This window comes from Carettochelys insculpta, chromosome 2 (genome assembly GCF_033958435.1).
Source record: "Carettochelys insculpta isolate YL-2023 chromosome 2, ASM3395843v1, whole genome shotgun sequence".
NCBI classification, from domain to species: Eukaryota; Metazoa; Chordata; order Testudines; family Carettochelyidae; genus Carettochelys; species Carettochelys insculpta.
Genome location: NC_134138.1, coordinates 162,663,947 through 162,677,393, shown reverse-complemented (window position 1 = coordinate 162,677,393; position 13,447 = coordinate 162,663,947). Strand labels below are relative to the sequence as shown.

The window sequence follows — 13,447 nt, the reverse complement described above, 5'->3', positions numbered from 1 at the left end:
TGCGCAGCTGGTAGTGGAAAAGATCACTAGGGGATGGCCCAAATACGGGACAATGAATCCCTTTTAAAAAATAAGTAGGGAAGCCTTTTTGGCATCCCAAATATGGAACCATCCTGCCTAATTACGGGACAGATGGACACCATAGATTCAAGAAAAATCATATTAAAATTAAAAAAAAAAAAAAAAAAAAAAAAAAAAAAAAAATCAAAAGCAGAGTTAACTAGAAGGCCATTTTACCTCACATGCAGTATTCTAATGAGCGTGGCAGCTAGATCTGAAGACATTCTTCCCATAATGCAGCAGCGACTTAGAGAACAAAGTAAGTTGGTTGGTAGACTTGGTAGAAAGTATACGAGCTGCACTAAACGTTGCTGTGACTCTGCTGGAAGAAGAACCAGAGTGCCATCTAGTGGATCTAAATTTTAAAAGAGATACACAAAAACTGAATTAAACACTATCATGCATGAAAAGTTTTTTCCCCAATATTGCATAAGATGATGAAGACTGATTAATCTACTAAAGCCCAACTTGTCCCTTCAATTCTAGGGCTCTTGGCAAATGGATGGTCAATGGAGACTCTTTTCACAAACTGAGGACAAACCAATCAAGAAGTTTGTCTGAAAGGACAAAGTAGTAGAGAAAGCAAGGAGGGAAAATAAATTAGGAAGGACCTGGGTTCTTAATAGTTTTAAGAATGTTAAAATTATTAACATCACCAAGCATTTACAATACATTTCTTTTTTTTATCTTCCAAGAATTTTACAAACATCAATTAAATAAAATAACTACAAATTTTCTTTATTGCTTAACTGTAAGAAAGATCCATACAGAAACTATTTGGGTTTTAGAAAACAATTCCATTTAGAATGTCCACATTTGAATAAGTGTTATTCACTATACAAAACTCCCATCCAAGCACATGTATAGAAAAAATATAAAACAAAGGAGCCAGGCTTGCTGAAGACTGAAGGAAACAACAATGCACTGGTAGTTTGTACTCTGCTCACACTTGGATGGTTTTCTTCTAAGTAATAAGGATATCATTATTTTAGAAAGCAAAAGCTTAGATACTTCAGAGGTCTGATATTGCTAACCCCAAGCATTCAAATATCATGAAACAGCCCCGAAATTAAGAGATCATCTAAAAAAATCTCAAGTTTTTTAAATATTAAATTTAGAGTTCTTTTTAGATGACATCTCATGCTTCCTGAGCATGCACCATATGTTTAGGTCACATATTCAGCCTTTCTTCAGCAGTGAAGGATAGAAACTTCAAAGTTTAAAATTAATACAGATTCTTACTATCAATTGATATTGAGCTATGTCTACACTAATGCAGAATGTCAACATAAGGTATGCAGCTCCAGCTACATGAATAATGTCTCTGGAGTCTACATGCCTTCGGTCAAGATACTGTAGGGTATAAGCCCCTGGGGGTCAATGAAACAAATTCTCTCATCAACTTATCTTACTTTTCTTGTCAGGGGTAGAATACAGGGGTCAACAGCAGAATGATTTGCAGTTAATTTGGTGGGTCTTCACCAGACCCATTAAATAGACTGCTGGTGGATCGATCTGAGAGCATCAATACTTTCAGTTGTATAGGCAAAGCCTAAGAGATGGCTTTTAAGAAAAAACAGTGAATATTGAAAGACTCATGATAATAAAACATGAATTAGCAACACCGCAGTAAAATATTTTCTGCAGGATCTGCTAATGCTGCAAAATAGAGGAACAGGCAGGAAAGTTATTATTAAAACAAAACCAAACATTTTATATAGGGCTTTTCATCCTGATGGACCTCAAAACATTTTACCAACTTTTATATAAAAAGTGTAGGAATCCCTTTCGCCCCCAAGTGAAATGCAGCCTGGGTTGAAACACAGAAGCAGCTTAACAGCATATAGCAACACTTATTATTGTAGTAGCAAGTAACTCCTGTGATGAATCACAGGCCTCATTACACTAAGTGCTATACCTCTGGTTCTCAACCTGCTTAACTTTCATGAAAAAGAGACTTTACTACAGTACTTGTGTAAGGTGAGCCGAAAAACACTTTGTTTATAATTTCTACATTGAAAATATGTCTATAATAAAAATGAAGTGAGCACTCTACATTTTGTATTTTATGTTGGTACTGACAGCAGCATATTTAAAAAAAATCCAAAAATATTTACTAAATTTCTATCAGTATTCTATGGTTTAACAGTGAGATTAAAACTGCAATTAACTGAGACACTTTATTTAATCATGTGGATTAACTGCAATTAATCAACAGCCAGATCCCTCAGAAACCCATGATAAACAGTCTTGATCTGCCCCTACAATGGATGAGGTCAAAAAGGCAAAGCTCCTGGGATGGACTGAATCCCTGCTGAAATTTTCAAGGCAGCAGGATCAGTGTCACTTGAAGCCTTTCACAGCCTTTTGACCAGCATCTGGGAAGAAGGTGACAACATATCCAAAGACTTTAGGGATGCCACAATCATCTCGCTCTTTAAGAACAAAGGCAATAAAGCTGACTGTGGAAATTACAGGGTCATATCCCTTCTTTCTGCTGCTGGGAAGATCTTGGCTCGAGTCATCCTCAAGCATCTGATCACCAACATCTCAGACGAGAATCTACCAGACACAATGCATGGTTGCCGTCCAGGCTGCAGCACCATTGACATGATCTTTGCTGTTCGTCAGGTCCAGGAAGAGTGCATAGAGCAGAATTTGCATCTATACACCGTCTTTATATAGACTTGACCAAGGCACTGGACACCATCAACAGAGAAGCCCTGTGGATTATCTCGTCAAAATTCAGCTGCCTGAGAAGATTCGTCAATCTCACGTGCCTGTTCCACGATGACATGACTGGTTTCGTACTTTCGCATAGCAAGTCTTCAGATCCATATGAGATATCCAATGGCATGAAAAAAAGGGCGTGTGCTGGTCCCAGTGCTATTCAACCTCTTTTTCACATGCATCCTCAGCCACGTAGTTAGGGACCTGGACCATGGAGTCTACATAAAGTACAGGGTTGATGGGTCACTTTTCAACCTTCGTTATTTGAATGCTAAAACCAGGCCACTTGAGAGGCTCATCCCTGAAGCCCTTTTTGCTGACGACTGTGCACTTATGGCACACAAGAAATCTAATCTCCAGCTTATCGTCAACAAGTTTGCTGAAGCCACTCGCCTCTTTGGTTTGACCACAAGCTTAGGAAAGACAGAGGTACTGTTTCAGCCTGCTCCAGGAACTGCTACTTTTCCCTCTTCAATCTCCATTGAAGGAACAGAGTTAAAAAAACAGTGGATGAGTTCAAGTACCTCAGCAGCACGATAGCCAACAATGGCTCCCTTGACAAAGGAATCAATACCAGGATCTGCAAGGCTAACCAGATACTAGGACGTCTGAGAGCACGAGCGTTGAATCAGCACAGTATCTGACAGTCCACTAAACTGGAAGCGTACAAGGCTGTAGTCCTGACCAGTCTCCTGTATCGATGTGAAACTTGGACCTTGTATAGAAAACATGTGAAATTGCTGGAACGTTCCACACACGCAGCCTGAGGTCAATACTGTACATTCGATGGCAGGACAGTCACAAACCTGAAAATCCTTGACAGAGCAGGAACTACAAGCACTGAAGCTATGATTCTGAAAGCCCAGCTTTGCTGGACAGGGCATGTCATATGAACGGAGGAGTCAAGAATACCTAAGCAACTCCTCTCTGGTGAATTCTGCCAGGGCAAAAGGAATCAAGGTAGGCCTCGCAAGAGGTATAGAGACTGTGTGAAGGACAAACATTGCTCATGCTGGATTAAAGCCAAAGCAGCTAGAGCAGCATGCAGAAGACCGAACAGGCTGGCGTGCTCTCGTACAACACGCATATGACAACTGCGACGAGAAGCAACACAAGCCTGACTGATGCTTGTGAGAGGAGAAAAGCAACAGCAGCAGCCAGACCAACAGAGCCAGGACAATTCCCTTGCCCCTACTGTGAACACCCATCCCATTCAAGGCTTGGACTCCTCGGCCACATGACAGTCCACAACTGAGGAGCCTGTGCAAGCTCAAGATGTCATTGTCAGACACGATAGACTACCAAGAGGGAGAATCAACAGCCCTACTAGGACTGTATTCCTTACACGCTGATAGTTTAGAAAAGAGCCTGAAGATACAATGCCTACTGAAATCATTAACCTATGGCTAAATACAGAGAAATATGAAATAATAGAATATCACCAAGTCCAGGCTTATATCTATCAGGCTAAGTCCAGCCTAGAATAAAAAAAGATAGCTTCGAATGAAATTTTAGTCTTGTGGGAAATAAAACTACTGCAGACATCATCATTTTCTTTACAAATTCATATTTTAAGAGTATAAATAATCATTTCACAGGTGTACTTTGCCTTTAGCCAAGAGGTAGCAGAATCTTTCACTCCCTGCACCATCAATCTCCTGTCAAATGACAGGCAAAATTCATTATGACTTAGTTCCACTAGTCTTACCATAAATTCGAGAAACAGCAGCTTGCAAACTTTGTAACAATTCTTTGTTTGAATGAGATGCAGCAGAATGAATGGTCTCAATCAACTGGTTTGAAAGTTCTGGCTTTCTTGACCCAAGCAGAACAAGTTGTTGAGGCAGACCAGAAAGCCACCGAGATAGCACTTTACTTCGGCTTCTAAAAGAAAGAGATAGGTGGGGGGAAATATAGTTGGAATAATTTTCTCTTTAACACAGATATTCTTAAATCTAGTTCATGTTTATGATAACTACAGAATACGTATAAATATGGTTATTTATTACCTAATTATAATGTTTCAGCTAGGAATCTGATTGTGTTGGTACATGGTAAATCATCACACGAGCACTTCTCTCACGGCCCCAACAATTTCTACAATATGCAACCTGACAACCTCCTTCAGAACTCAATTTCACAAATTGACTATATGCTGGTGTAAAGCATTCCCTTTTGTTTGGTCTAAATTTAATACTAATATCCTGTAGTGACCCATCATATTATGGGCCAGAGGACAAAGCACAGGGTTCAATAGACTCTTAATATACTGAATACTTAGAGACCCCTGTAACTCTTCAATCTCCAAACTAATTTTTTTCTCTTGTGGTTAATCACATCTTCACCTTCCTTCTCTATCTTTTTAATCACAGATTTCTTTTCTCTCTTTTTCTTTTTTTTTTTTTTTTTTTAAGAGAGAAAAGTAACTGGAAAAAACACTTCAAAGAAGTTCAATATACTGCAACACTCCTTTAGCTTCTTCTCCTCCTATTTGCATTTTTCATTATTGCTACACCCTAGACCGACATTTCACATAACCATTCCCACCCTTTAATCCACAGAACTTCATCTACTATATTTTAGAGTGAGTCTGTCCGTGCTATGTTTGTTCAAGAATTCCTCAAACTGTAAGAGCTAAGTCCACAAAATGTCATATGCAGCTTCCTCTTACCCTAAATTAAAACTTGGTCAGGGTTTGATTGTGCCCAGAAAGTGGGAAATAGCTGAAATAGAGAAGTTACTCACCGTGGTAACGATGGTTCTTCGAGATGTGTCCCCGTGGGTGCTCCACAATAGGTGTCGGGCTCGCCCGGTGCCGCAGATCGGAATTCTTCCAGCAGTTTCTCCTGGATCGCGCATGCGCCAGCACGCGCCGCTCCCTTCCGCGTCCCCAGCCACGTGCGCGATCCGGTCCCTGCCAGTTCCTTCACCAACCGTCTCGGATGCTCATGAAAGACACTAGACAGAGATCCGAAGCAGGGAGGATGGGCGGGTGGTGGAGCACCCACGGGGACACATCTCGAAGAACCATTGTCACTATGGTGAGTAACTTCTCTTTCTTCATCGAGTGTCCCCGTGGGTGCTCCACAATAGGTGACTACCCAGCAGTAACCCAAGAAAGGAGGCGGGTAATCGGTTTATGTGCAGCTTGCCCCCGAGAGGACTTCTGTCGACAGACGGGTATCCTCTTCGAGTACCCGATGTAAGGCATAATGCTTGGCGAAGGTGTCATAGGATGACCAGGTTGCCGCTCTACAGATGTCCTTCAACGCAATGCCCTTAAAGAAGGCTGTTGATGCTGTCACCACCCTGGTGGAGTGAGCCCTGGGCGGGGCCAGCAAAAGGAGTTTTTCGAAGCTCGTAGCACAATGTGCTTTGAGATTCTCTGTGAAGAGAGACCTTCTCCTTTTGACCTGGGAGAGAGAGAGACTAGAAGCTTGTCCGTTTTCCGGAAGGACTTAGTTCTGTCTATGTAGAAGGCCAACGCCCTCCTCACATCCAGGAGATGCAGGCGTGCCTCCTTGCTGGAGCTGCGAGGCTTCGGGTAAAACGAGGGTAAAACTATTGGTTCGTTAAGATGGAATTCTGAAGAAACTTTTGGAACAAAGGCAGGGTGCAGCCGTAAGGTTACCGCCTACTTTGAGAATACTGTGCAGGGCGGCGTTGCCATAACCGCTGCAAGCTTACTCACCCTGCGGGCTGACGTAATTGCAAGGAGGAAGGTTGTTTTTATCGTAAGGAGACGTAGGGGAACCGTGGCTAATGGTTCAAAAGGTGGACCCGTGAGCGTGCTGAGCACCAGGTCCAGGTTCCACGATGGCGGAAGCAGTTTCCGAGGGGGGTACAGGTTTACCAGCCCCTTCAAGAACCTGGTAACAATAGGATGGGCAAATACCGTGGGCCCCTCCTCTGTATGCCGAAAGGCTGATATAGTGGCAAGGTGGACTTTTAGCGAGGATAAGGAAAGTCCGCCCCTCTTGAGGTCCAATAAGTATTCAAGTATTACTGGTATAGGAACGTCATGGGGAACTAACTGCTTGGCAGAACACCAGGCTGTGAATCGAGTCCATTTCTGCTTATAAGTCTTCCTGGTGGAGGTCCTTCAGCTACTTTCCAGGACTTGTTGTACTCCCTCCGTGCATGTACTTTCTAAGGAGCTGAGCCATGGATTAGCCATGCTTGTAGGCGCAGGCTCCAAGGGTTCGGGTGCACTATGGACCCCTGGGCCTGCGTGAGTAGGTCCGGCGCCACCGGTAGGGGGAGCGGTGGGCGGTCCGACATGCGCAGAAGCAAGGGAAACCATTGCTGCCGATCCCACATTGGGACTACTAGTATCATGCGAGCTCTCTCCCTTCTGGCTTTCTACAAGACCTTGTGGATAAGCGCTGTGGGGGGGGGAATGCGCAAAGTAGGGGGACCTTCCATGGAATCATGAATGCGTCCTCCAGGGACCCCCGCCCCACTCCTGCCCTGGAGCAGTACTGGGGACACTTCCTGTTGTGCTGTGTGGCAAACAGATCAATCTGGGGAAACCCCCATGTATGAAAGATCAGTCGTAGCAGATCGGCGCGGATCTGCCATTCGTGCGTGATTGCGAAGCGCCTGCTCAGCTGATCTGCTTTCACGTTGTGAGCGCCCAGCAAGTACGAGGCTATCAACGTAATGTTGTTGGCGATGCACCAGTTCCACAGTCGGACTGCTTCCGCACATAGGGCACGGGATCGGGCTCCTCCTTGCCGATTTATGTAAAACATAGTGGAGGTATTGTCTGTATTGATCTCGACTACTTTGCCACATATGTGGTCTTGGAAATGCTTGCAGGCGTTGAACACTGCTCTGAGCTCCAGTATGTTTATGTGCAGTGACTGTTCCGCGGGGGACCATAGCCCTTGCTTCACCTTGTCGCCGATGTGCGCTCCCCATCCTATGTGGGAGGCGTCAGTAGTAAGAAAAAGAGAAATTTGTGGTTGGTGAAAGGGCACCCCTGCTAGCAAGTTCTTGGGGTTTACCCACCACGCCAGGGATCTGCGCACCTCTCTCGTGGGCGACACTACCCTGTGAACAGCGTGGGATGCCGGTTTGTAGACGCTCACCAGACAATGCTGCAGGCTTCGCATGTGCGATCCGGCATTCTGTACCACAAATGTTGCTGCCGCCATATGGCCCAGCAGCTGTAAGCACGTTAAGACCGGCACTGTGGGGCTGTATGCAATGACTAGCACCAACGAACTGATGGTCCAAAAGCGGGCGTCGGTGGGTACACTCTTGCTGTGATAGAGTTTATGCGTGCCCCTATGAACTCTATGCCCTGTGTGGGGTCGGTCTTTGACTTCGCGAGGTTGATGACTAGGCCCAGCGAAGAAAACGTGTCCGCTGTGACGCGTATCATGCATAGGACCTCTGCCTTGGAGGCCCCTTTCAGTAGGCAGTCGTCCAGGTATGGAAATATGAATACCCCGTCTGTGCAGGTAGGCTGACGCCAAGGTTTTGGTAAAAAAGACTCTGGGGGCCGAAGAGAGGCCGAACGGAAGAACCCTGTACTGGAAGTGTTCCTTGCCGATCATGAAGCGGAGGAAGCGCCTGTGTGCCGGGTGGACTGTTATATGAAAGTAAGCATCTTGTAAGTCGAGGGCTGCAAACCAATCTCCATCGTCCAGTGCCGTGAGTATGGAGGCGACTAATCATCCGAAAACGTTGCTTGCGCAAGTAGCGGTTGAGGCCCCGAAGATCTAAGATAGGCCTCCAGCCTCCTGTTTTCTTCTCTGTGAGGAAGTAGCGTGAATAAAACCCTTTCCCCTGGAATTGTTCCAGCACTCTTTCCACCGCCCCTATGAACATAAGGTGGTCCACCTCCTTTTTGAGCCTCGCCTCGTGGGCAGCGTCCCGGAGGTGGGGCCTGGAGGGAGGCTTTGTCGGTGGGAGCAACTGGAAGGGGATCGCCTAACCCGTGGCTATGATCTCCAGCACCCATTTGTCTGCGGTGATCTTTTGCCATTGGGAGTGAAACGGTCTGAGGCGATGATGGAACATGAGATGAGTGTAGCATTGCACGATGGTAGTGATAGTGCAGCCCTCAACATGCCCGTCAAACTTGCTGCCTTTGGGCCTGACCCGAGGGTGTATGGCTTTGTTGGGAACGTCACCTGGGAGTTCTGTACTGTTGCTGCTGTTGATGTCGCCCTTGGTCGTAGCCCCGTTGATACTGCGCACACTGTGGTTGGTACAGGTAGCGTCTTTGCTGAGGGTAATATTTTTTCTTCCTATATGGAGGGGTATAAATACCCAGGGTTCTAAGTGTAGCTCTCGAGTCCTTACTGGAGTGGAGGACCAAGTCGGTTGAGTCTGCAAACAACTTTTGCATGTCAAAGGGAAGATCCACGATCTTCGCCTGTAGATCCCTCGGGATGCCAGATGTCTGGAGCCAGGATTCTCTACGCATGACCACTGCTGTAGCCGTTGAGCGTGCCGCCGTGTCTGCCACATCCAGGGCGATCTGGACTCCCGTCCTCGAAGCTGCGTAGCCCTCTTGCACAACTGCCTTTAACACCGGCTTCTTATCTTCCGGAAGTGAATCCATGAGAGAAGTAAGCCTGGAGAAATTATCGAAGTTATGGTTCGCTAGGTGTGCCACATAATTTGCCACTCTCAATAGCAGGGTGGAAGAGGAATATACCTTCCTGCCAAACAACTCTAGCTTCTTGGCATCTTTGTCCGATCCCCCCAATTTGTACTGAGAAGTCTTTGACCTCTGCTGGGACGATTCGACCACCAGTGAGTTCGGTTGTGGGTGACTGAAGAGGAACTCCATGCCCTTTGCCGGGACGAAGTACTTCTTATCCGCTCTTTTGTTCATAGGCAGAACAGAGGCCGGAGTCTGCCATATGATAGTGGCTGACTCCATAATGGCTTCGTCCAGCGGGATAGCAATTTTGGATGAAGCCGGGGGTCTCAAATTTTTCAGGAGTTTGTGATGTTTCTCCTGCACTTCTGCCGTCTGATTGCCTTGCGTGAAAGCCACCCTTTTAAAACAGCTCCTGAAACTGTTTAAGGTCATCCGGGGAAGCAACATCCCTGGGGGCCATGGCCTCATCTGGGCAGGATGAGGAGGAACCACTAGGGTAAACCTCCCTCGAACTCTCAGGTTCCTGCGGCCGATGGTGTACCTGCTCGCTGGAGGATTGCGAAGGAAAGTCTCGGAGTTCTAAAATTAACTCCCCTTGAGATAACTGAGTTTCCATCCCCGGCCGGGAGTGTCCACGGTGGTATTGGCTGGCCGGGGGGGACCTGCCCCTGGGCGTAGGCCTGGGGTGTCTGTGTCCAGCATGATAGGAACGACCACAGCAGCACGGGCACAGGTCCAGGGACGGAGACCTGGACCACTCTCGGGGTGTGTACCCCCGATGTCTGGGAGAGCGAGACCTCTGCGATGACACAGATAGCGGTGATACACGTTTGTGATAGTACTCCAGCGGATCCAATCCCAGAAAGGGTGAAGGTGGCCCAAGCCATGGTGACATTGGTTGGAGGAACGGAGAAGGAGGTTCTGGATAGGCCGGTGGAGACCCAGGCCTTCTGGGCGGCGTATGTAGCACAGGGGGAGAGCTGCTTGCTAGCAGTAGCGCAGCCCTGTCCGGAGAAGGGCTGCGGTGCTGGGTTTTTGCTCTTGCCTTTCCCCTCCCCTGCAGGGCTGGCACCGCCCCCTTCAACGCCAGGGATCTCAGCCCCGCTGTCAGCACCGCGCTCTGCCCGCTCAGCTGCGGTGCCCCGCGGATAACGTCCTTTGGTGCCTGCGGCCTCCGTGCCTGCTGGCCCTGCGGGGGCCGGTGCCACCTGTGGCGGTGCCGCCGGGTCCGGTGCTGGCCTGGCCACCGCTCTAGGCGCTGCGCATGCCGGCTCTTTTGTAATCGGAGGCTCAGCCTCTCCCACGTGCGCTGCCGCAGTGCCGCTTGCCTGAGTATGCAGCTGGGGGCTGTGTGCTCCGCCCGTCCCGCTCGCTGAGACTGCCGGCAGGGATCGAGCTGGGGAGAGCTTCCTCCGTTTATGCACCGAGGGGGTCAGAAGCTGCCTTCCTTTTGTGGAACCCAGAGGGCCCTTCTGATTGCCTCTCCGGCACGTCTGGCTGGAGGCCCTTATCAAACAAGAGCATTTTAAGAGGCATTTCTCTGTCTTTCCTTGCCCTGGCTGCGAGTTTAGCAAAGTGGGAACACTTCTGGGTAACGTGTGATTCCCCCAGGCATCGGATGCATTCACTATGCCCATCGGAGGACGGCATAGCTTCACGGCAGGACTCACACTTTTTAAAGCCTGAAGAAGCCATCTCTGTGAGTCTTACTGTTAATAGGGTACTTAGCACCTTATCTGTGCCTGTTTACCCGAATCGCGGACCCCAGCCTGCAGGGCAGCGGGCAGCCTACTGGCCTTCACGTCCACTCTTCTTCTCCGCTCCTCTCTCTCTCCTCTTCTTTTTTTTGGAAAAGAAAGAAACAATTTACACGTAGAAACACTGTCTAATCTGACTCTGGCCGTAGCCTGAGCGGATTCCGTCTGCAGCCGATGGCGGCTGAGAAGGAACTGGCGGGGACCGAATCGCGCACATGGCCGGGGACGCGCAAGGTAGCGGCGCGCGCCAGCGCATGCGCGATCCAGGAGAAACTGCTGGAAGAATTCCGATCTGCAGCGCCAGGTGAGCCCGACACCTATTGTGGAGCACCCACAGGGACACTCGATGAAGAGCCCAGGATTTCACAGAACATGGGAAAAGGGCATGACCAGGAGGGATGGCATATGTCAGACACATTAAATGTGGGCAGTGAACACAGGGAACAGCAATACTGCAGAGTAACCACTGGGGGCAGCAGCAGTAGGAAAAGAGTGACCATATGGAAACAAGGCTCCAGCTCCTCACCTGGTACTCAGCCACAGCACCATGCAGCGGGAGTGCTGCTGCCACCCTACAACTACCCGCCCCCACGAATGCTCCCACTATGAACCCAGGCCTTGCCCCTCCTTCCCCACAGATGCAGGCCCAGGAACCACAACCAAGACCCCTGCGAGGAGATGACAGGGCTGGGAAGCAAAGCTCCATCTTTGCTGCTGTGCCCGGAAAGCTCCCTGAAACCTCCCAACCCCCTGCTGTGACCCAAACATACAATCAATCAATGTATAAACCATATACCTTTTACCTTTTATTTTCCAAAGGAGGAAAAAAAAATACCCTTCCAACAGGTTCTGTTATGAAAGCAGAGCTAAATTACTGGCAAATTCCAGGAGAGGGAACATACAGAGATCACTTAAAGGCATTCTGACTCACAGAAAGGGAGAGCGTATTGAGAAACAAAACTTTTTCTATTTAAAACTGCCAATTATTTCCTGGAATAGTCGACACATTCAGATAATCCACCACTATATACTGAGCAGAGACATCCAACTAATGTGCATACTGCACAATGTCAAACCACCTCCCTTGAAAGCCTGAGTCTTCAAATACCCCCTAAAATGCTAGTGCCAGCAAAACTGAAATTTAGCTTAACACAGATCATCATATTGAGTGTACTATACACTTTCATATTTAATTTTCTAATATCATCCCTTTTCAGTTTGCCTGAAACTGCCCCAAAATTTGAAGTCTTCTGCAACCACAGTACTAATGCACATTTTCTGGCAAGGTTTACTATAGAAAACACATGATTAATGTCAGTGCAGAAGCAGCATTATATTCCTATCTGAGTGGAAGGATCAGAGACTAGACATAACCAACAAGTAGAATTATGGATGCATCATCAGGAACAATCCTTTTCCCCTTCCTTTCCATATCTGAGGGGCATTCAGTTACTAAGAATGCAGGGTCTGAGGGGCTCAGCCTGGGCACTCAGTCTCTCTTCTACAAGACAGTGGATAAAGTGCCTAAAAGTCTTAGAAGATAAGGAACTGTGCACATCAGAGGACTTCTGTTCCAACAACTGTAGTTTGAATGAAAGACCTCTCGGGTTTAGATGGGGTCTTTGGAATCACCCAGTAACTGGAACCAGAGAGGGACAAACCCTGGAAAGAAAAATCAGCGTATGTACCTTTTGCATAAGCAGTAAAGAAAGGTTACTCACCGTAGTAACGGTGGTTCTTCGAGATGTGTCCCCGTGGGTGCTCCACATTAGGTGTCGGGCTCGCCCGGCGCCGCAGATCGGATCTTCCAAGCAGTTTCTGCCGGACCGCGCATGCGCCGGTGCGCGCCGCTCCCCCGCGCGCTCCCGGCCATGTGCGCGATCCGGTCCCCGCCACTTCCTTGACCAACCACCTCGGATGCTCCTGCAAAACACTAAACAGAGATCCGGAGCGGGGAGGATGGGCGGGTAGTGGAGCACCCACGGGGACACATCTCGAAGAACCACCGTTACTACGGTGAGTAACCTTTCTTTCTTCTTCGAGTGTCCCCGTGGGTGCTCCACATTAGGTGACTACCCAGCAGTAACCCAAGATAGGAGGTGGGTAATCGGATTATGTGCAGCTTGTCCCCGAGAGGACTGCTGCCGAGAGACGGGTATCCTCTTAGAATACCCTGTGAAGGGCGTAATGTTTGGCGAAGGTGTCACAGGCTGACCAGGTCGCCACTCTGCAAATGTCTTTTAGCGCAACGCCCTTGAAAAAAAGGCTGTTGATGCTG

At 47.8% G+C, this 13,447-nt stretch overlaps 1 protein-coding gene across 5 annotated transcripts in view; it reads right to left on the bottom strand.

The window, feature by feature from the left end:
* Positions 1-13,447, bottom strand: part of TEX10 (testis expressed 10) — a 113,307-nt gene that overhangs the window by 55,543 nt on the left and 44,317 nt on the right. For all 5 annotated transcript variants that reach the window (XM_074987947.1, XM_074987952.1, XM_074987948.1 and 2 more), the window contains 2 exons: positions 4,499-4,674; positions 238-415 (listed from right to left, as the gene is read on the bottom strand). In XM_074987947.1, coding sequence (XP_074844048.1) covers positions 238-415; positions 4,499-4,674 — 354 coding nt within the window. The remainder of the gene's footprint in view (positions 1-237; positions 416-4,498; positions 4,675-13,447) is intronic.